Source organism: Dermacentor andersoni, chromosome 7, assembly GCF_023375885.2.
Source record: "Dermacentor andersoni chromosome 7, qqDerAnde1_hic_scaffold, whole genome shotgun sequence".
In the NCBI taxonomy this organism is placed as follows: Eukaryota; Metazoa; Arthropoda; class Arachnida; order Ixodida; family Ixodidae; genus Dermacentor; species Dermacentor andersoni.
Window position 1 is genome coordinate 20422453 of NC_092820.1, and position 21863 is coordinate 20444315.

The 21863-nt window shown below is 45.4% G+C and overlaps 1 protein-coding gene across 3 annotated transcripts in view; it reads left to right on the plus strand.

Moving 5' to 3' along the window:
* The window catches only part of LOC126535661 (nuclear exosome regulator NRDE2), a 331490-nt gene that overhangs the window by 75100 nt on the left and 234527 nt on the right, over positions 1–21863 (plus strand). For all 3 annotated transcript variants that reach the window (XM_055073175.2, XM_055073176.2, XM_055073177.2), the window contains one exon: positions 9664–9819. In XM_055073175.2, the coding sequence (XP_054929150.2) occupies positions 9664–9819 (156 nt within the window). The remainder of the gene's footprint in view (positions 1–9663; positions 9820–21863) is intronic.

Consider the following 21863-nt stretch of genomic DNA (forward strand, 5'->3'; position numbering starts at 1 on the left):
CTGGTAAAATTAGGAGTGAAATGAAAAAAGAAAATCAATATAGATTACAAAGATAGACTGTTGTGTCATTGTGACTATCTGAATAACATGTCACAAAACTATGCTGCTACACGTCACTGTAGCCCAGTGGCTATGCTCGAGGTCGCGGGTTCAATCCTGGCTTTGGGGTGCCGCACACCGATGGAGCCGCAATGCAAGCACATCCGTATTTGGGGCTGCACTTTAAAGAACCTAAGGGGGTCAAAATTAATGTGGAGCCTTCCACTATGGCGTGCCTCATTACCAGGTTGTGGTTTTGCCACGTAAAATCCCAGGACTAAATAACTAGTAATTGATAAAATAACAAAGCTGCACTGCTTTATGCTGATGTTGTTGGCCTGGAAATTAATTGAGGAAGCTCTTCATGATGTCTCACTATAGCGACATGCCCTGAGAGGACCTTGCACGTAGAATGTTACTCATAAAAAGAGTTAGGGTAGTGGCAGTGGCTTTTCTAATATGGTGGTGTTGCCACTTCAAAAGGCAGAAAACAACTAATATTATTTTATTAGATTCAGGTACTATGACCCTATAATGTTGAAAGATTACCTGCAACTGTTTAATTGTCTACTATTGCTGTGTATAAGAAGTAGCACTATTTTTCAAACCAGTGGGGCCATATGACACAATTTTCACACCTGCTCCAGCCAGATCCAGCGCTGCAAGTACTGTGTGTGTGTGGTCTATATCAGTGTATGTTTACTACCTTTTCTTTTTTGTTGCAAAATCTGCCTAACTGTGCTGCAGCTAGAATTTTATCTGCTTGTTTGAAATATCACCTGTGGCAGACAGAATCATTCAGCCTCTGTGGTTAGCTTAATAGACATTACCTGCACATGAAATTGTTCAACTAGCTGATCAGCAAAGTTTCAGGAATTGACTTTTTGTACATTCGCGTTTGGGCACACATTGAAATTGCACAAGTGAAACCGATTGATCACAAGGTTGCAGAAACCCCTAGGCTACCACGACTTGTGAGATATCCTTCTGTCACGATCCACCCCGGGTCGTGAACAAGGGAGGGCTTCTCAGCGTGGTGGTGCTGAGAGATTACTGACCGGCGAGCTGCCGTGCTCGTCGGTGTTTATTGTGGTGCGGGGACCAGTGTTGCCTGCCAAGCTATAGCAGGCTGCCGAGCTTGGCGGGTGAACCAAGATTATGTCCGAGGGGGCGTCACCTACTTGCTACAACCCCTCACCCCCAGTTTGTTTGTTAAATAAAAAACAAACGTCCAAGTTCAAACAAATGTCCAAGTTCACACTATGAGGCTCTGCCTCTACCCTTGCTGGGTCGACAGTGCCTGCTACCCAGGCGAGTAACGGTCTGGTGGCCTCCACTGTCAAGTACTCCGCCTGGGCACCGGTGTCAACGGGTCGGGTCGGGTGTGGCAACGCCGGGTGCTGCCTGGGCCAGCCTCGCTCCATCCGGAGGGTCCGTAGTGGTCGGCCTCGTGAGTGGTGCCGAGCTAGACACCGGTCCAACGGGTGCCGCACCACTGGCTACGGTTGCCACCTCCGAGGTAGGTGGTACTCTGCTAGAAGCTACTGGTGCTGCCGCTAGTCCTCCTGCAGGCTGGAACTCAGTGGCAGTCGAGGGTGCTGGCCAGGTCCCGAGGCGAGGTCTGACATGGTGGGCGTGTCTATGCCACATGGCCCCGTCTGGCATGCGGACGAGCAGCGATGAGGCGCTGGCAGGAGACACCACCTGTCCGGCGGACCAGGGTGAGCCAGGACGGAAGTTCCTGGCGAAAACTGGAGTTCCCGACTCTGGCAAAGGCCCGGGACGGCATCCTTGGTCAGCAGCCAGCTGCTTCAGCTGCTTCAAAAGCACTGTGGATCGGAGGTCCGGATGCAAGACGTGCAAGGGTGTCTTGACCATCCGACCCAGCAGGAGCTCACAGGGGGCACGGCCAGTGACATCGTGAGGTGTGGTCCGGTACTGGAATAGTATCCGAGCAATCTGCGTCCGGAAATCCCCAGTCTGGCTCTTCTTGAGCTTGTCTTTGATGGTTTGCACCACCCGCTCGGCTGCACCATTTGAAGCATGGTGGTACGGTGGAACCATCATCCGGCGGATTCCGTTTTTTGTCAGCCAGGCCAGGTACTCTGCGCTGGCGAAAGCAGGACCATTGTCGGACACGATGACATCTGGCAACCCCTGGGCGGCGAAGACCTGTCGTAGCGCTGCAATGGTCGCGCCTGCTGATGGGGTGGTGACGGGTATAACCTCTACCCACTTTGTAAAGGCGTCCACCACCACCAGGAAGTAATGGCCCTTGAAGGGTCCCCCAAAATCCACATGTAGGCGGGACCAGGGTCTCTGTGGGAATGGCCAGGGGGTGATTTCCACACGACGCGAGGCTCGCTGATTCTCCTGGCAGATTTGGCAGCTCTGCACCAGATGCGCGATGTCTTGGTCCAGGCCAGGCCACCAAACATGGGACCGGGCCACCATCTTAGTCTTTTCTATCCCTGGATGACCTGCGTGCAGCAACTGCAGAACCCTGGACCGGAGACTTTGTGGGATCACCACCCTCGAACCCCACAGTAGGCAGCCCTGCTGCAAGCTCAGCTCAGCGGCCTTGTGGCTATAGGCCTGCTGCACCAATTCCTCTCCACGGGACACCGCCTTGACCACCTGAGACAGGACTGGGTCCCGGCTGGTCGCTTGAGATACCGCAGATCTGGAGAGCACCTCCGGGTACGCGTGTTCCAGCATGAACACTTCAGCAGGTTCTGGAACAGCATCAGGCACCTCTGGCAGGGGCAGGCGGCTCAGGGCATCAGCAGGTCCCAGGTCCTTTCCCGGACGGTAAACCAGCTGGTAGCTGTAAGCTGCCAGCCTCAAGGCCCAGCGTACCACTCGAGGCGATGCCTGCACAGGAACTGCCTTGTCAGGCCCCAGCAGCCCCAACAGCGGCTTGTGGTCTGTGACCGCCTCGAACTTCCGGCCCCAAAGGTACTGGTGGAAGCGTTCGACACCGAACGTGAGGGCCAAACCTTCCTTGTCCAGCTGGCTGTAACGTTTTTCTGCAGCATGAAGCCGTCGGGAAGCAAACGACACAGGGTGTTCCTGGCCATCTTTGTCCCGGTGTGCCAGGACGGCTCCCACACCGTACGGCGACGCATCTACGGTAAGGACTACAGGCTTAGCAGGATCGAAATGCACCAGCACTGGAGCCTTGGTGATTAGCTCCTTGCTGCGCTGGAAGGCCTGGTCCTGCTCCTTCTTCCAGACCCATTGCTGACCATCTCGAAGCAGAAGATGGAGCGGCTGTAGATGCTGCGACAGGTTCGGCAGAAAACTCCTGTAGAAGTTGATGAGGCCCAGGTAGCTCTGAAGCTCCTTCTTGTTCTGGGGCTTAGGTGCCTTGAGCACCGCATCAACTTTGCGGGGAGCCGGGGCTAGGCCTGCCTGGGAAATGATATGTCCCAAGTACTCAACGCTGGGGGCTAGGAAAACACACTTTTCCAGCTTGAGCTTGAGGCCGGCGTCCTGTAGTCGTGCCAAGACGTTGTGCAGGTTCTGCAGGTGGTCCCCGTCGTCGCTGCCAGTAACCAGGATGTCGTCCAAGTACACCGCCACGTGCCTCATGCCCCTGAAGAGGTTGTCCATCTCCCTCTGGAATATGGCTGGGGCTGAGGCCACGCCAAACGGTAAGTGCGTGTACTGAAAGAGTCCCAAAGTTGTCGATATAGTGACATACTTCCGGGAGGCATCCTGGAGCACCAGCTGCTGGTAAGCATCTCTGAGGTCGAGCTTGGTAAACTTCTGTACACCGGACAATGCTGACCAGAGATCTTCAATCCGGGGCAGCGGGTACTTCTCGACGGTAGCGACGGGGTTGATGGTAACTTTGAAATCCTCACAGATTCTGACACTGCCATCTCGCTTGAGGACTGGCACGATGGGAGCGGCCCATTCAGATGTCTTTACGGGCACCAGGATGCCCTCTCGCTGCAACCGTTGCAGCTCCTGGGTAACCCCGTCCTTCAGGGCGAACGGCAGTGGGCGAGGCTTGAAAAAACGTGGCCGGGCTCCCTCAGGTACATAGATGCCAGCCAACGTGCCGGCAAATGTGCCCACCCCTGGCTGGAACAGGGACTTGAACTGGGTCAGGAGGCTGGGGACGTCTTGCACCACATGCAGGCTGGCTTCCTGGTACTGTGGCAGACGAACGCCCAATGCATGAATCCAGTTTTGGCCAAGATTATGTCCGAGGGGGCGTCACCTACTTGCTACACCTTCTTTAAGATTTACCTCAATATACACAGAATGTCTTGTAGCCAATCTTCTAAGAGCCCGCATTGTACAATTAAGGAAGGAACTAAGTAACATGCAAGTGCTAATCTTGCAAATATTTGCTGTGCATCCTCACAGAAGATATTGCAGGACTAGCACTAGTTTTGATGCCTTTATTATGTGGCTTTGTCTTTGCAATTGCAACACGTTATGAAGCTAATAATTTAAAAAATATTTAGGGAAACTTTGTGAACTAGCAAATAAGGTTGCACATTTTTGTGTAAGTAATGTCTAACTCATCAAGCAATCCACCTGGGAGAAACTCCATTAACTAGTAAACCAGGTTGTACAAAAATGTGCAACTTGGTTTGCTAGTTAATGAAGGTTTGCTAAATATTTTTTAAATTGCTGGCAAGATGGAATTGCACTTACTGCCACAGGCAATTAAAAAAAACCGGTTTGGAGTAAACAAAAATTGCAGTAAGCATACTTGCTGCAGCTAGCATATTTGCATATCATGTTTTACAAATTTTGTGTGCATATGCTTTACGTTTTGTTTGGTATCTGCATCAGTAAAAGGGAGCTGCAGCGAATGCGTTCACATGCACTGTGTGGTCACAAAACCACTGTTCTTTATTAGCAACTAGAAATAATTAGGTTCTATACATAAAAAATTGTTTATGCACAGGTACACGCATCAAAGACCTGTTTGGGTCGTGCTCAAAGATGGGGTGTGGCAAATGGCTTGGTTCTCTTGGCATATTTATTATTTATTTATTTATTTAGTACCCACAGCGCCCATTCAGGCATTACAGCGGGGGGGGGGGGGGGGGGGGGGTACACATGAAAAAAGAAGCATACAAATTATTGCAGGTTTGCATAAATTTGTGTATGCCAACAACACATTATTATATGCCGACAAAAAAAAAAAAAAAAGCACACAGCCAAGTTGCACGCAGCCACGACGGACACAGGCACGTTGCAAATGTCACATGTCGCATGTGAAATAAAAGTACATAAAGCACAATGATTACAAAGACTCAATAAAAAAGCAAAAAAAAGTTGCAAAAAGTTGCAAAAAAAAAAAACATGCAGTGATTAAGATAAATGCGACAAGGTGAAAAAAGAGGCACTAAAAGAAAATGTCATTTGCAACTGGGATTCTTTACAGGTCATGATGATTGCTAGATGTACACGCGATATTTATCAAGCCTTAGGGATCAAAAGATTCTATTGCTTTTAATGCAGAAAAGAACTTGTTAGGACAAGAAATTCCTACAACTGAGGAAGGAAGTCGGTTCCACTGACTGATGGTTCTTCGGAAAAAAGATTTACTAAAGGCCGATGTATTACATTTGTATTCTCTTATCTTCTGTTCATGATCTTCGTGTGCTGATGTGTAATGAGGCTGGTTTATGTACACGTCACGTGGAATTTGAGTATGAGAGTGATATATGCTGTGTAAAAGTTTCGGTGCTGGAGAGATTGCCAGTTTAGTATTGCCTTAGATTTATTTGCACTAAACTGTCTGTCATACATTTCTACATCTAGTACATATCTTAACGCCATGGACTGAACTTTTTCTAGTCTTTCTTTATTAGTTATTGATGAAGGGTCCCACACAGAGCATGCGTATTCGAGCGCAGATCTTACATATGATTTATATAGTAACTCCAGGGTTTGTTGTGGAAACGCGCGTGTATTTCATCGTAAAAATCCCAAGCTCCGACAAGCTTTGCCTACGGTATAATCCACATGCCGATTCCATGATAAAGAGGGGCAAAAGTAAACACCTAGGTACTTATATTCACACACCATTTTTACTGGAGAGCAGTTTATCATGTATTCAAATTTTTCAGGATTTTTTTTTCTGGAGAACCTCATACACACCATTTTCTCGAGATTCAGTTTCATTTCCCATCGCTCACACCACTCGTGTATGGCATATAAGTCATTTTGAATTACGAAGCAGTCACTTTCAGATGTAACTTTACGGTATAATATACAGTCATCTGCAAATAACCTAATATGGGACTGTACATTTTCATTAATGTCATTCATATAAAGTAGGAAGAGAAGGGGCCCCAGAACTGATCCCTGAGGTACCCCTGACGTAACATTAGTTATTGCAGATTGTTCGCCGTTTACGACTACATATTGTCGCCTCTCGCGTAAATATTTGCCGATCCACGCAATAACTTGGGGAATAATATTAAAACTCGTTAGTTTTTGCAGTAACAGGTAATGTGAAACGGTGTGAAACGCTTTTTGAAAGTCAAGAAATATACAGTCGACCGATGATTTGTCATCCAGGGCAGCCACTAAGACATGTGTGAACTCTACTAGTTGTGTGACGCATGATAATCCTCGTCTAAATCCATGCTGATTTGAGTTGAATAAAGAATTACTTTCTATATGTTTGACTACTGCAGTATATAAAACATGCTCTAGAACTTTACTGCACACAGAAGTTAGTGAAATAGGACGGTAATTATTAATAATGTTGCGCAGGCCAGTTTTATGTATAGGAGCAACCGATGCCGTTTTCCAATCAGCCGGAAGTGAACTGTGTTCCAAGGACTTCTCAAAAATAATTTTCAAGTGCATTGACACTATATGAGAGCAAGACTTCAACATAAAATTGGGTAAACAGTCAGGGCCCACAGCTTTTGCACAATTTAAATCACGAAGCAGTAATTCAATGCCCCAAGCTTCGATCACTATCTTAGGCATGGGTGTGGATTCGTGTTTCAACAATTTCAGATCTTTCCGAGAATCTGTTGGGGCAGAGAACACTGATGTAAAATAAAGATTGAACAACTTGGCCTTTTCTGTGGTGTCGCAAATCGTAACATCGCCATCGGTCAACGCGGGGGTAGAAATGTTTCGTTATATCGTTTTATATGTTTCCAAAGTTCCTTGGGACTTTGCTTTATCTTACTTTCTATTGTTTTAAAGTAGGCTGATTTTGTTTGGATTGTAGCATTGTTCACTTCCCGCGTTGCCAGTTTTAGTTTACATAAGTTCTCTTTAGAAGGGTATCGTTTGAATCAACGGTAAATTCTTTGCCTACGCTTCACTAAAACATCCAGTTCTTTAGTGTACCATGGCTTACTTAGATTACGCCTTCTAGTCGATACCCACGACGGAACAAACCGGTTGCGCAGTTCAAAGATTTTTTCTTTAAATAGAACCCATAGGTTTTTCACAGTATACTCATCCGCAAGTGTTTCGAACACAATGAAATACGCTTCCAGTGAAGTATTGATTGCTTGGATATCAGCCTTGGCGTAATTGTACATGCACCGATTCTTCTCATTGTAAATGCTTACATGTTTCATTTATTTTGCTTAGCACGACGTCATGATCACTTATCCCTGGCAATATTTCAGTGTTCTGGACCATTTCTGGCATATTTGTGAAAAAAAGATCTAGGATGTGACTTCCTCGTGTAGGTAGACAAACTGTAGTGCACAGTTTGTCTTAGGTTCATAAAATCGGCAATTTCAGATTTGAAGCTAGGGGCGCTTCCAGAGGCTATCGGCTGTTCATTCCAGTTGAGATTAGGTAGATTAAAGTCCCCACCCACAATGACGTAATCGGATGTGATTTTTGTAGCTGTGGCAGTGAAATGACACAATTGACTGGCGTACAAGGTGTACTTGATGCCATCTATGTAAAGTACATCATGCCTTAATTGTACACGTGTGTCCTTACTTTTGTGTTCCTGAGCAAACCGCCACAGGTTTCGCCTGCTCTTGCGCACTGGCTCAGAAAAGTCTTCCGACATACTGATACCTGTATCTTTTAAATTCTTGGTCTTTCCTAAAATCAAATGTTTTTCTTTCAGAGACCCAAACCTTGCGATCAAGGGTCGCGTTTTTCCTTCTCGAAATTTTCCAAGTTGATGGGCTTTTTCGATCGACTCAGGGTTAACTTGCAATTTTGTTGCGCATACTTCTTTCAAAAGCAATTGAGATGATGACCAAGATTCGCGAATATTTGTATCAGGTATGCCGTAGAACATGAGGTTGTGCTGCCTACTACGATTTTCAAGATCATCAACCTTATTTTGGTGCAGCTGTATCACCCCGTGCTGTGCGTGATAGTGTGCGGTACACTCAGTAACGGCGGATTCTAAGTTTGGTAATACTGACATTTTTGCTTCAATTGACGACACACATGAAGTCAAATCATTTATAGCTGCCTTCTGCTCTGCTTGATTCGCCTCAATAGTATTAAGCTTTCGAACAACTACATTTTGCCCATCCAAAATTTTCTGTAGTGTCACATCAGTGCTAGGGCTGGGATTCATTTCAATATCACCACAGAGCATTAACAATAAGAAGTAAAAGGCATAACGACGCAACAACAAAATGCGATGTCGTGAGCTGTTTCTGGCGTCGGAATGCATACGTACACAGTTATACAGGATACAGGGTGGAACCGGCAGGATAAGAAGTGCAAATGTTCTGCATGGTATACATTCACTAACCTGCACGAGAAGCAGAACATGCGTGAGCGGCATTGCCATAGCACTGCCGGTTCCACGCCCCAGAGGGACACTGCAGTCTGCCGCCTTTTGTAGGCCGGTGATAGTGGCTGTGAACCATGGTTCGTTGACTGTGGCTGGACATATGCCGGATTCGACTGGAGTAGACGTCACCGGTCCACGATCATGTGCGTTGAAGATTTCGTCGCTGTTGCATGCGAATACTTCGGCGATGTTTGCCATAATCCTGTGGTTGTCCCATTCATGGCTTGTTAAAAGCGCTCTGGAACTACATTCAACCTGCACGAGAAGCAGAACATGCGTGAGCAGCATTGCCATAGCACTGCCGGTTCCACGCCCCCTTATTTCAATCCGTTTGATACAGTAGTTTATCAAATTGTTAAACCAGCTTCACCGAAACCTAACCATTAAGCATCATGGCCAAGTGGGTGCTTAGGGGACTTTATGCTGTACTGTTTGGAACATAGTGAAAATAGTTACAGTGATGGCATAACATGCAAAATGTGTCTAGGAGCTATTGTTTACCATGAAAACTACATAAATGGATAAACAGAAAAAGGAAAACCAACATAGGAACAATTGGCTGTGAAGTTGTGGCATGCAAGCATCTTGTCTTGATTTAAGTTGCACTGTGGTAAAGGAAGCCCTTGTGCAACATGTCACATCCAGCCGCCATTTCTTCCTCTCCACATTTTGGTGCCGACTAATTCAACCCCCGGCGCCATCCACGTGGCTACTCGGAACGCCCGCTCAGCCAGCTTGCAATTCCTGCAGCATGTGACCAGATTAAGCTCGTAATTACAGCGTAATTGTTTGTATGTTGCACTGTGAAGCATGCCCATAGAAGACTGTCCTTGATCGTCGTGCAGACGCTTCCGCTTTCTGTTGGGCATTGCTGGGGAGGAGCACTTCTGTGTGGACCCCAAGCCCCATCGCAGCCTGCTGGCCTTTGACTGCCTGCCCTTCAACGAGCTGGCTGTCTTCCCCCGAGGCTGGCGGTGTGACACTGTACCGTTGGAAGCACGGTGAGACTCTTTCGCGTGCTCCTTTCTCGTGCCGCCTGCATTTATCTAGTCTTGCACAGTGGGGTACCAGTTGGTTGGGCATTACTGTCACGGCTACGTGCGCTTGAATTCGAGCAGTATGCTGAAGCGAGATGAAGGTAAATTATATCAAACGCACAAAACTTATTGCGGAACTTGCATGAGTACTTACTCATGTAAAATAATTCCCTGATAATAAACTGGACGTTGGCTATATTGAGCAGTCAAGGTGTCTACTTCCAGAGCCATGAAGCACTTGAAGGGGAGGAGCCGCCTCGCCCGACGCCCTCGGGACGCATTTTCTGTAGTGGATGTGTTAAGAAAACCCAACTGAAAGGATGCACAGAATCTCACATGTTGAGTGCACCAAACAGTACAAGGCACAGGTAGAAATGACTGCCTAATATGCATAGTCCTGTTTTGAGGAAATGAATTCTTTCCTTGCTCTTTGTTCCACTGGAGATAAATTTATATATGACGAACACATCACGAAAGTTTATTTCAGTTAATTGTATGCAAGTTTGGGTATATACAATTACCTGGCGTATATCAGACTATTCTTAGTGATAAGCAGTTGTGTGTAGGCTAGTTGGTTCTTGAATATGAGTGCCAAGTTGCACTGTGTAGTTCCAACAAAACACAGTCACCTCCTAACATCATCTTGTGTGTTCCATTAGAACTCTGCAGTGAAACTTGGCATCAGCAAGTTCAACCGTGTATCTGTGCCTATCTATGTATATCTGTGCCGTTTTATGTTTCCATGTCAGTGAACCTTCGCAGATCTTGCTCTAGCTCAATAGGTCGTCTGCTATGCTGCTACACCAGGCCCCACAATGAGTAGCAGCACAGCAGACAAGGAATTAATTGAGCGAGTGATCTGGAGCGAGTGCCAAAACATGGCAATGACCAGTTCCTCTGTGACCACATTCTGTATCACAACATCGCAACACAGTCAACTCCTGGAAACCGAAGCTGGCCCCAGAAAAGCTATTATATATTAAATTATTTAGGGCACTCTGAGGCCTGCCACTATTTTTTTTAGAGTTTAAAGTAGGGGTGTGTGAATACTCAAATATGACCGAATCAAGTAAAAAAGTGAATGTTCTAATTATTCGATTTCTGAATCGAATATCTAATATTTGATTTTCCGAATATTCAATATATTCGGTGTAGAGGCCCATGCAGTGCCACATGTTGATTACGCCATGGAGCCCCTTGTGCTTAACGATGCCCAAGCGCGTCAATTCATTTTTGGCGCAAGAGGAGCGCCTAGTGCACTGCGGACGGGCCCCACCTGATGCAGACTTCGGCCCGATGCGAGAATAGGTGCACATGTCGGCTGGGGCCACATCTGTAGGTACAAGGTTCCTCCTGGTCGACAGAACGGATTGAAATGATAATGCGGTGCAGAAAGAGGTAACGGCAACAAAAGCAATGCATATTTCGTAAAGTGCATGCGAAAGCATGTGCGAAGATAGGGCCGATTAGCTACCAGTAGGCACACAGATTGTGCTGGATGTGCGGCGACAAACTTCACGTTGTTTCAACAGCCATCAGTCTAACCTGCACACGTGGTCTTGGGGCCGTTTGCTGATGAGCCACCTGTGTGAATGTATTAGTGGCAAGCATTGCGTAATGGCTTGCGACCTGTTACCACGTGAACCGGCGGCAAATTTTTGTCCTGGCCACACTGCCCAGGCCGTTAGGCCTAATCGACGCTGCTTTATCGGGTGTCGGTGACTGAAGTTACGATTTGGTGCCGAATTGACACAGATCAATTTCGCAGCAGCCGCACAACACTCGGAAAGCTGACAAACCATGTCTCAAACGAAAACGAGTACACGAGATCGATTTAAAGTTATTTACAGCCGCAATCTTTGCGACACACTGCACAGCGGCCTCTCGTTCTCAATGCCATTCGTAGACGCACATCAGTCTCATTTTGTATCTTCGGGCAACCCATCACAATACTAGTTTTGGGTTGAAACAGTGGGTGTGAAATTGTTGTGTGGCTAGTGCTAGTGGCATGCATTTGTGCGAATGGCAGATTTTTGCCATGACCCTCTAGATTTCTGAATCTTCGACAGGGGGCAAATCGCACTGAACCTGACAATGAAACAGTGTGGATGTGCCTGCTCTTTACCATCGGCACTGGTTATGCGCAAAGCGGTAATCGATTCACGTGATGTGCGGTCCGTTCGTATGTTGCGCAGATTAGTCTTAGGATAAACCACCTCCCATAAAGTTAGCATAGCCCTTCTATGTTTTGGAGAAAAACTGGAAAGCAAAATTTGGAGGTGTCCTTAGCTATCGCCTGAGAGACACGAAGGCCAAAGCCTTGTAAAGCCTACTATAATTCACCTTAATCCACCCTAATTCACCTTCATCAACATTAATCTACCCTAATCCTCCTTAATACACCTTAGTCTATCTTCATCCATCCTAATCCACCTCTCCAATCACTAATGAACTGTGAATTAACTTTGCTAAGCAATAATAGTCTCCTATAACGGCTGAGCATGCTTTGGTTCACGTCTGGCCTTCGTTGCGTTACGTGATATTTTCTGCACCTCATAACGCGACCTTTAAAGATCTAAGGCTTTCACCTTAACACCTTATATGCAATAAATAAAAGAGTGCCGCAGAACAGAGGTCCACTATTAACTTGAGAACCTCATTGGTATTCACTACAACAGAACGTAACAAATTCATTAGTTTCAGAGGAAAAAGGTTGCCTCATTTTATTCAACAGAAATTCTTTTGATAAAAAACATATTTCCAGACCTTCATATACTAGAACTGAGCTGTAATCAGTGCTGGTATATTAAATTGTTGTTCCCTTTAATAAGAGTAGACTAAAATCTTGATTCCTATGTACCTAAGTTACTGATAGCTTGCTACATTCTTGTTATTTAATGCCACAAGACTCCCGAACATGTGTAGCACTGTATTTCCCTGCCCAAAATTTGTGAACATTAAATTTTGTGAAAAAGTTGTTGATATTTGACATTCGATTGTATATTTGGCTTTCCTTTCTTGATTCAATTCAGTATTTTATTCGAAATCTACTCCTTGGTATTTGCACACGCATAGTTTAAAGGTCGAGGACTGCCAGTCAATGAAGAGTAGAAAATGTCATATTGGTACTCATTTTAACACTATAAATGAAGGGCGACCAAATTTTCTTATAACATTTCAATGATTAGTTTTGTTAGTAACCATAGTCTTTTACACACTGTAAGAGTCTTCTCTTTTGAAAATTAATCTAGACTCAGCAAACCACATATATCTATTGGATGTACCACAAAAGTCAAAATATCCAAGACATTTAAAGATGTCTGGTTCAGATCTGTAAGATGTTCCAATAGTAAATGGCAGCCAAGGGTCATCCAAAGGACATTGAATGTCTTTGTGATTTGGACATCTCTTTGAACGAAGATTGCTAGGCATAACATTAAGAGACAGAAAGGGAGTGGCTTGGATCAGAGAGCAAACGGGTATAGACGATATTCTAATTGACATCATGAGAAAAAAATTGAGCTGGGCAGGTCATGTAATGCACCGGATAGATAACCGTTGGACCATTAGGGTTACAGAATGGATACCATGAGAAGGGAAACGCAGTCGAGGACGGCAGAAGACTAGGTGGAGCGATGAAATTAGGAAATTTGCTGGCGCTAGTTGGAATTGGTTGGCGCAAAACAGGGGTAATTGGAGATCGCAGGGAGAGGCCTTCATCCAGCAATGGACATAGAACAGGCTGATGATGATGATGATGGACATCCAGAGCTTCCGTGCATTGATCGTACATTGTGTGTTGCAACTAGATGAAAGCACCATGCCACATAAATACAAGTGATTTGTCTGTAATGCCGAACAATGAGATCCTGGAAAAGCAAAAATCGCACTGTTGTCAGTTCTAGCCAGCACTGTGGCCGGTCATTTACTTTGTTTTCCCCCATCATGTGCATGTTCGAGATCCTACGAAACGGAGAATGTGTTCCTGAATTGCGAAATATCCATTTGTTAATTTTGAAAAGATTCAAGTTGAAGTATTAATGCCCAGAATTTCAGTTATGACTGCATTTATTTTTTCTAACGTGGTTATCCGTAGCCATCTTGCACGACCTCTGCACGCACTGTTGGACGCCGCGCAACAAAATCCAAAACTTTCGGTTTCGGTTACGTCATATTTTTCTCATACATGAACACTTTCTTATTCAGTTATACCTATTAGTACCTGTTAAAAATATGTATTTTTTAACTTGCCAATATATTAGGACAGATTATAAAGAAAAAAACAAGCTTGATCTTGCGATGTCTTTGACTTTACATGGCCACAGATATCAAATCAACATGCGCCTCGATGCAAACACGCAAGTGCATGCAAGCAGCATGAAGTATGCTTCATTGACTCTTGTTCAGTTGACCATGGCCCAAGTACATATATATTTTCTAGGCAGAACTGTACAGTAGCACCTTGAAATTTAGAGCTGTGCTTCTGACTACTATTTGTGGTGTGTTTGTTTGCCTTACGGAGCGCTTATAGAAGTGTCCCGAGGGCAACATTTTGGTAGTTCATTTTCAGACATGTTTTTATCGCTTGGTTTCTAGTGCACCTTTTTGATATTTCTCATTTGCAATGCTTATGTTAAAGTCTTTAGCAGCATTATGTTTTTGGCACTTTCGTCATGTGAGAAGCTGCCTGAGCTAGTTGTTTATCAAGATGAACATTCCGTCTCGGAATTCTGCTTGTGTGGATTTTCATTTAGTATATATTTTTAAAGATAGCTAGAAAGTACTGGCTTTCTATCTTGAATCTTGTGGCCCCAGAAGCAGGTGCTGGCATGCAGGCCGTACCCTTTTGGTCATTCATTAGTATGGGATATTACCTCTTACTAATAAGTTTTAATCTTTTAAATATAACTGGCATTCTGACTCCTAGTCATTTCCTGAGTGTTAACAACCTTTTCTCATTACTTTTGTTTCCGTCAAGTTGAATTTTCAAGATATATTTATTGAAGTTCTTTGTTTTTAATTTTTAGATCCATGTTTAACCTGTTTGTATACGGCTAGAACTTGCAATAAATATTTTCATACATGTGCCTGCCTGGGTGCCAATCATTTTTGCAATAAAGCTTTATCAATTGTATAAATAAAAAGTAATGTTGATATGGCATTGCGAGTCTCACTTGTGTGCTCTACCTAGCGCTTATTGAACTCACTTTTTTTCATGTATCCTTTCCAGGATTTGTATTAACTCACAAGGACCGAAATATAGATCTACAATTTTGTGAGCCCAGTTTTCACATCTTGATGAGCGCTATGACTATTATAAAAGTTGAGTCACTTTAGCATATGCTGAAGAAGATGAAGGCAGAAGCCTGGACGCTCACAAGACATTCATTAAATTACTTGTCATTCTCATTCGAATGCATTTTCGATTACTTGTTTTCTCCCACCAAAGGCTGTGGGTTCGACTGCCTTAACTCGACCTTAATCAACTGCACCTTAATTAACCTTGCCCTAATTAACACGAGATGTCATGGGTTCGAATGACTTAACTCTATCTTACTTAACTTTGCCTTAATTTATGATGTAGGTAGTAGGCTTGACTCTCGACCTTCACCATGTCAGTTGGAATCCAACTTGGAGATATGCAGAAGGGCAGCGGATTGGGCGAGTTGGTGTTCCATGGTAACAATAAAGTTCAAACAGCGCTAAACGACAGGACCAAAAAGAGGAGGAGACAAACACGTGTTTGTCTCCTCCTCTTTCTGGTCCTGTCGTCTAGCGCTGTTTGAACTTTATTGTTACCTTGGAGATATGGCCAGTTCGCCCATATCACCAAGTGGGTTCGACTCCCACCAAAGGTTGTGGGTTAGAGTGCGCTAATGAACACTATCTTAATTACCTGCAGCTTAATTTGCTTTGCCCTATTAAGGTCGAGAGTTCGAACTCCAATTTTGGTGACATTGAATTTTACGCAATAGTGCCGGACATTGGATTTTTCTACTCGTGAGCCATTTTAAAGGATTTTGTTCTAATAAGAAAGATACCTCACGAGTTTTACAACTTATATTTTGACATTTACACGTTAACAAAACATTTAAAACTAGGTCACCAGCATTTGCCGACAATGGGGGCAACTGTGGCATTAGTGTGCCTCAGCAGATGTACCATTGAGGACAAATGAAATGCGAACAGCAGAGCGTGTGGCCGAAGCATAACTATACACCTAGTGCACTGCCTATAGAGGCGCCACTGATGGCCACCTAGCGGGTGCTTCCAACAGTATGCTTGGGAGCAGTAGCAGACGACAACCCTTTGCAGCAAGGATTGCTGAAGCTCACGGCTGCGATTTCTCCTTTGTTCAGGTGCTAGGCTGCTTCTTCTGCGGTGACAGCTGTAGGGAAGACGCTGACTTCTGTGGGAGCAGGTATGAACATGATGTTACCAGTGTTTGGGACAACATGGTCCACATACGTGCCAGGTGCATCCTGCAGACAAACGCCATGAACCCCATTGACATGAAATGAAGCTCATGTTAACTAGCCGATAAATTTTGTTGAGTAATGTGATGTCTTGACCATTCTTTTTTTAAATTTTACCCTTGCCATAATGCTGCTTCTGTACCTCAATAAACAAGCACCCGTCGTTAGTGCAGACTTATATCAAACAAATCCGCATGGTGCGATGTCTGCATATGCTGTTGTGATTTTTCTGCTGATGAATACGTGACATCACCGAATAACTGCAGTCGAATTCGCCTGAAGAAGAGCAATTGAGAATTTATTGGTGGAAACATGTACATTAGTCAACAAAGTCACAAACGTACGGGTTAATAAAAGTGCGTGTTAGGGCTGTACCGCCGATGCAATTCTGCTGCATACGCCGATGAACTGCCGTTCCCGCTGCAGTTCTTGCAATTTTAAATTCCGCAAGGGAGCTGCTTGGAAACGTACAAGGCTAAAGTCTGACTAACTTTTCAGTACTTTCTTTTTTAATGTTACTAGAGATAGGTGCCACATGATATATGATAGCAGCGCCAGTCAAAGTAAATGAGCGCTGGCGGCAAGGCCAGGTTTGGTCTTCTGCGGCGTAAGCATAATAAGAAAGAATTCAGTCGAGTACAAAATTCACATGCAAGAAGGCACTAAGTTGTGAAACAAACAAATCGCTCGTCGTGTTAAGTCTGCTCAGACGGTATCGAGGTGTGATGACTTCCCAAACGTGATGCGAACTTTTCAGCAAAAAATGGAACAAAAATACCATATGCAGCAACTATTAGCAATTCTCGTCCTGAACTACCTATCTCCTAAGCACATTTCCCAAAAAACCACAATATCTAAGATGCCCTCGGGTGAAAAGAATAAAGCGGTTAAAGAAGCACTTGCTTGGTATCATTCCGATAAGATACAGCGTGATTTATACCCTTTACAAACGAGGCAGGGTGAAAACCTCGCAGCTCAAAAGAATCAACAAGAGTTATGCATGAAGCAACTAGCAACAGTTAAACATGTGCGAAGCCATGCATAAGATAGATGTAAAAACATGAAGTGCGCGACAGCTGGCGCGAGAATTTACCGGGCCACATAAAACCAACAATTTCAGTTCTTACTAACTTCAGTAGCTTTAACATACAACACAATGCGCTCGTGCAGTCGTGCTGCCTAGCTAGCGCAACGCGGTAGAGAAGCGGTAAACGGCATTCCGAACATTAGCGAAATGCCTTTAAACGGCATGCTGCACTGCAGACAACTTCGTTGCTTACACGCCTAACTATGATCAAGTGGAAAAAAACACCGACGCGACGAAGGAAAGGATGAGAACAAGAAATTTCCTACCGAAGCGACGATCCATTGCTACTGTTGCTCCCGCTGATGAATGGGCTTTCGAGGAATGATTAGAACCGTATCACCGGCACATTTTCGATGGTATTTGAGACCCCACCCTTCAACAATTCTTCTTCGACATTCCTTGAAGCTTTTCCACCCCACACATGCGAAGGGTGTTGCCTATTTTGCTCTGAAAACATGAATAAGACAGATAAGCACTATCAACGACACAACAAACTACGGCGCGCGGCTGGCTTCTCTCCTGTGTGTTCTGTGCAAGGCCACCACCAGTGGTGCGTCCATCGGCGTGCACTACGCATATAAAGGTACAGTGCATGTCGTTGGCCAGTTATGGTGCATGTGCGTGGCCCTGTGGTTCTTGTGCAGAGTGCAGCGCTACTCGCCTTACTATGATGAACATCACCCTTGTTTTGTCCAAAAGTTGTTTTCTCATCTCTCAGTGGCAGTGCCATTCCCACCTGGCTGTACACAGTTATGGTGGCTAGCACCATCGCTACATCGTTGGCAGGAACCCAGTTCTTTAATGTCCGTTGCTTTGCTTTTGTTACCACCATCAAAGCTGCCAGTATCTAATCGTAATTTGAATAGCACCAAAAATGTATTGCACTGGAGGAGCGACAATAGTGCTAGCCACCTTAACAGTGATCGCAGGTAGGAATGGCACTGCAGTGGCGGGGTGAAATACAACCTTCAAACAAAACACAGCACTAGGACAAGCAGCCCCGCCTTCTGCATTGAAACCACATGCGCATGCATGTGGACAATGACGGCTGGCCAACACTGCACACTATGTTCAGTTGTGCTTCGGCCACACGCTCTGCTGTTCACATATCATTTGTATTCGATAGTACATCTGCTGTTGCACTTGAAGGTATGCAGCTCATCATAGCGGGAACAGGAAAGATCCATTAGTTGTGCTATGAACCTCCTGTTTCCCTAAAAGGAACATCTATTAGAGGTCACTTATGTCCAGCTGCGACATCCTTTCAATGTTACAGCAGCGGGATCTGGATGAGACTTCGATTATCCATAGTATGTATTTGTAATGTTGTTTGGCGAAAAATAGATATCTATTTTTATCTATCTATATCTATCTATATAGATATATATTATTGGCGCGTGCCGATGTACGTGCCACTAGATGTCTGCAATGTCTAAAACATTTCTATGGACATCTATTAGACAAAAATGGTTCACTAGGGAGTAATGATATTTAGTAGAGCTTTGTATCATTTTCATTAAAATCAAACCAGTTGTAGGGCATTCTGACCTCTGTCTCCTCTGCGGAGTTCAGGTTTGTCATTGACACAAACACGCAAACATATATGCCACGTTTACCTGACGTAACAATAAAATTCAAACAGTGCTAGAACACCAACTCGCTCAATCCGCAGCCCTTCTGCAGTTCATTACCTGACGTGCATGCGCATGCATAAGTTGCAAGAAAAAGATGTCGGGACTGCCTCTAGGTACTACGGATGCGGACACACTTTCGCCTGTTTGTCCCTAGCCAAGCTGCACTATGTGGCCACCTATAAATACTGAGAAATATGCTCTCCCCCCGTTCGTATTTCATGGCGTGGTCGTGGTGGTCACGGCACTGCGTGTGTAATTGGGAGGCTAGTAGTTCAAATGCGTGTTTGAACATATTGTTTCTCTTGTGTTTTTTTTTTATCTACATTATTGTATCATTTTCCCCTTTCACTTCTGCAGTAGTCATTCTTTACCTATGCTTCACTGCCAGGCCTTACACAGAGGGTGAGCGAAGTGATCCATCCAGCACAAAGTGCGGGGGTGGGGGCTTATGTAGATGCAACATTAGCAACCGCAGACAAATGAATAATGACATGTTGTTACTGCACATTTGTTTTTTTTGTGTTTCCCCATTACGGACTCTGTATCGACTGTCGTGATCTCGTTTGAACAGTTTAGCACTGGTTCACGCGTAGTGCGCGTTGCCATCGGCTAGGGACGAATGGAGCAAGCGTGTACTCCTCCGTAATATGTACTGTACTTACACAACTGTAAGTCAACTCGAATGAAAGTCGATCCCCCCATATAGCGTGCGACAGGGAAAAAAAAAAAAAAGAGAAGAAGAGCATACCCGAGGGCGCATTCGATAACGAAAATTTATTAGTAGCTGACATGGTTACTGGATTACTCGTCTTCACTAGTGCTGCCGTCGTCATCGCTGCTACGGTCCCACAGCACATCGTCGTCCAACAAAATTCCACATTTGGCAAATGACCGCACCACGACATCTTGTGGAACAGCAGCCCATGCCGAATGCACGCAGCTGTCAGGGAGGCTCTTTTGACAGGTCCGGTTGACGTAAGTTTGCGGTCTTCTGCTGCCAGCCACGCGTTGTGGTCACGGTGGAGCAGGTCCTTAAAAGGCGAAGATCCGAGCTTATTTCATGACCATGTCGTTCTTCACTGGCAGGGACCGATCACGCATTTCAGCAGCATACGCCGCAAGCTTGACCTACAGCTCCGAAAGGCATCCAGACTTCGGCACGTAGGAAATTCCTCACTTGCCGTCAAAGGTGAAAATTTCACTTCGCTGCAGTCGCCACTCTCGCGCCACCCGTTCAGAAACATTGAATTTGCGGCCCGCTGCGGAGTGATTTTTTTCTTTGCCGTAAAGGATGGCAGCCCTCTTGAATGCTGCTGTGAACTATCGCCGAATGAATAAAGGGCCTGGAGCACTCATAACGACTGAGGAAGCATGGAAGTAGCACGTAACCTGCAGTCAAGTCAAACGCGTCAAACCAATGCCTTTGGTCAAGCTAAGAGCATAGAGAAAGCTAAAAGCTACAGGGAAAGAGAAACACATGAGCGGTGTCTGCTCTTCCATATACTACCGATACTCCCCGCAAGCGCCACTGTTCTGTGGGTGCCGCCGCAAATGGAACAGCGGCGCTTCCATCAACTATTGGCACCCCCCCATGAGAGTTGTGTGCACTGTAAAACTCTCAGAAATGTTGAAAAACCCTTCCGAAAAGCGAACGAACACGCGAGATAGCAAAATGCTACGGGTAGGGCCATAGAGCAAACATAAAATTGTAACTACATTGTAGCTCCCATTGGTCTTGCTTTTTTGGCGGTGCCATGTTTTGGTTTCCATTGCAAGTTGACCCCCCACTTCAGATTTTCAAATTAAAAAAAAATAGGTCGACTTACAATCATGTAAATCCGGCAGGCGCAGTCCAAGGATACTTCTCTTGCAACTCTCGCATTGCATACAAGCATCAGGCAAAGGCAGCACAGCTCTCACGTGTCTGGGCCATTAACAAAACGGAAATATGCGTCTCCTCTAAATGTGACCCGTTAAAGCTATCTTGTGAACTCTGAGAGTAGTGTTATAGCACAACTTTTGGGCCAGCCCGAGCCCGTGCACAGCTCTACTAAAAATATCTCCAGGCTAAGTTGGTCATTCCTGAGCAGACACGCTTGCGCCTAGCTACCCAATTGATAATGATGAATGTCATGCTGTGGGCGATGAGGGGGGTCCACTGCTTTGCTTAGTGCGTACAGTGAAACCTCATTAAACCGTAGTTGGCCGGAGCGGGGAAAAAGTATGTACTAAATGGTAGTACTGTTTAACCGAAATAGCACAAGATCGCCCACTTACCTGTCAAGAACGGAACACGGAACTCGGAGAAAGTGCTATGAAAGGAGAAAAAACATGCAGTATTTATCACTTCGCGCGACAAAAGCGTTATTTTCATTTGATGCTGCGGCGGCCTAGCAACAACGAGAGCGACCTCAAACTTACCAAAGCTGCGAGCCAGATTTTCAGCCAGCCCCCTCTTCTCGGCAAACACTCGCATGGCAGATTTCTCGTTGGCATTGCATGTTCTCCGTGCATGCTGGCAGTAGCGCTGCAGAAGTCGAGGGCGCCTTTTTCATTGCGGGGTGCTGTTCTCATTGCAACGATTGCATTCATGAGGCTGACGTAATGCACAGCTTCTACCACTGTTGGACCTGAATTGCCCATGCTGTCGCTTTCCGTGTCGTCCTCATGACTGTCGCTAGTCGACATTTCGGCAACAACAGAGTCGATGGTGAAGAGTCGAAGCTCGCAGCCGACATCTCTACGCGGTCGCAGCAGCGGTGTCGAGCAACTTCTTCGCATTCCAAATGCCACACACCGTAGTCAACAGTA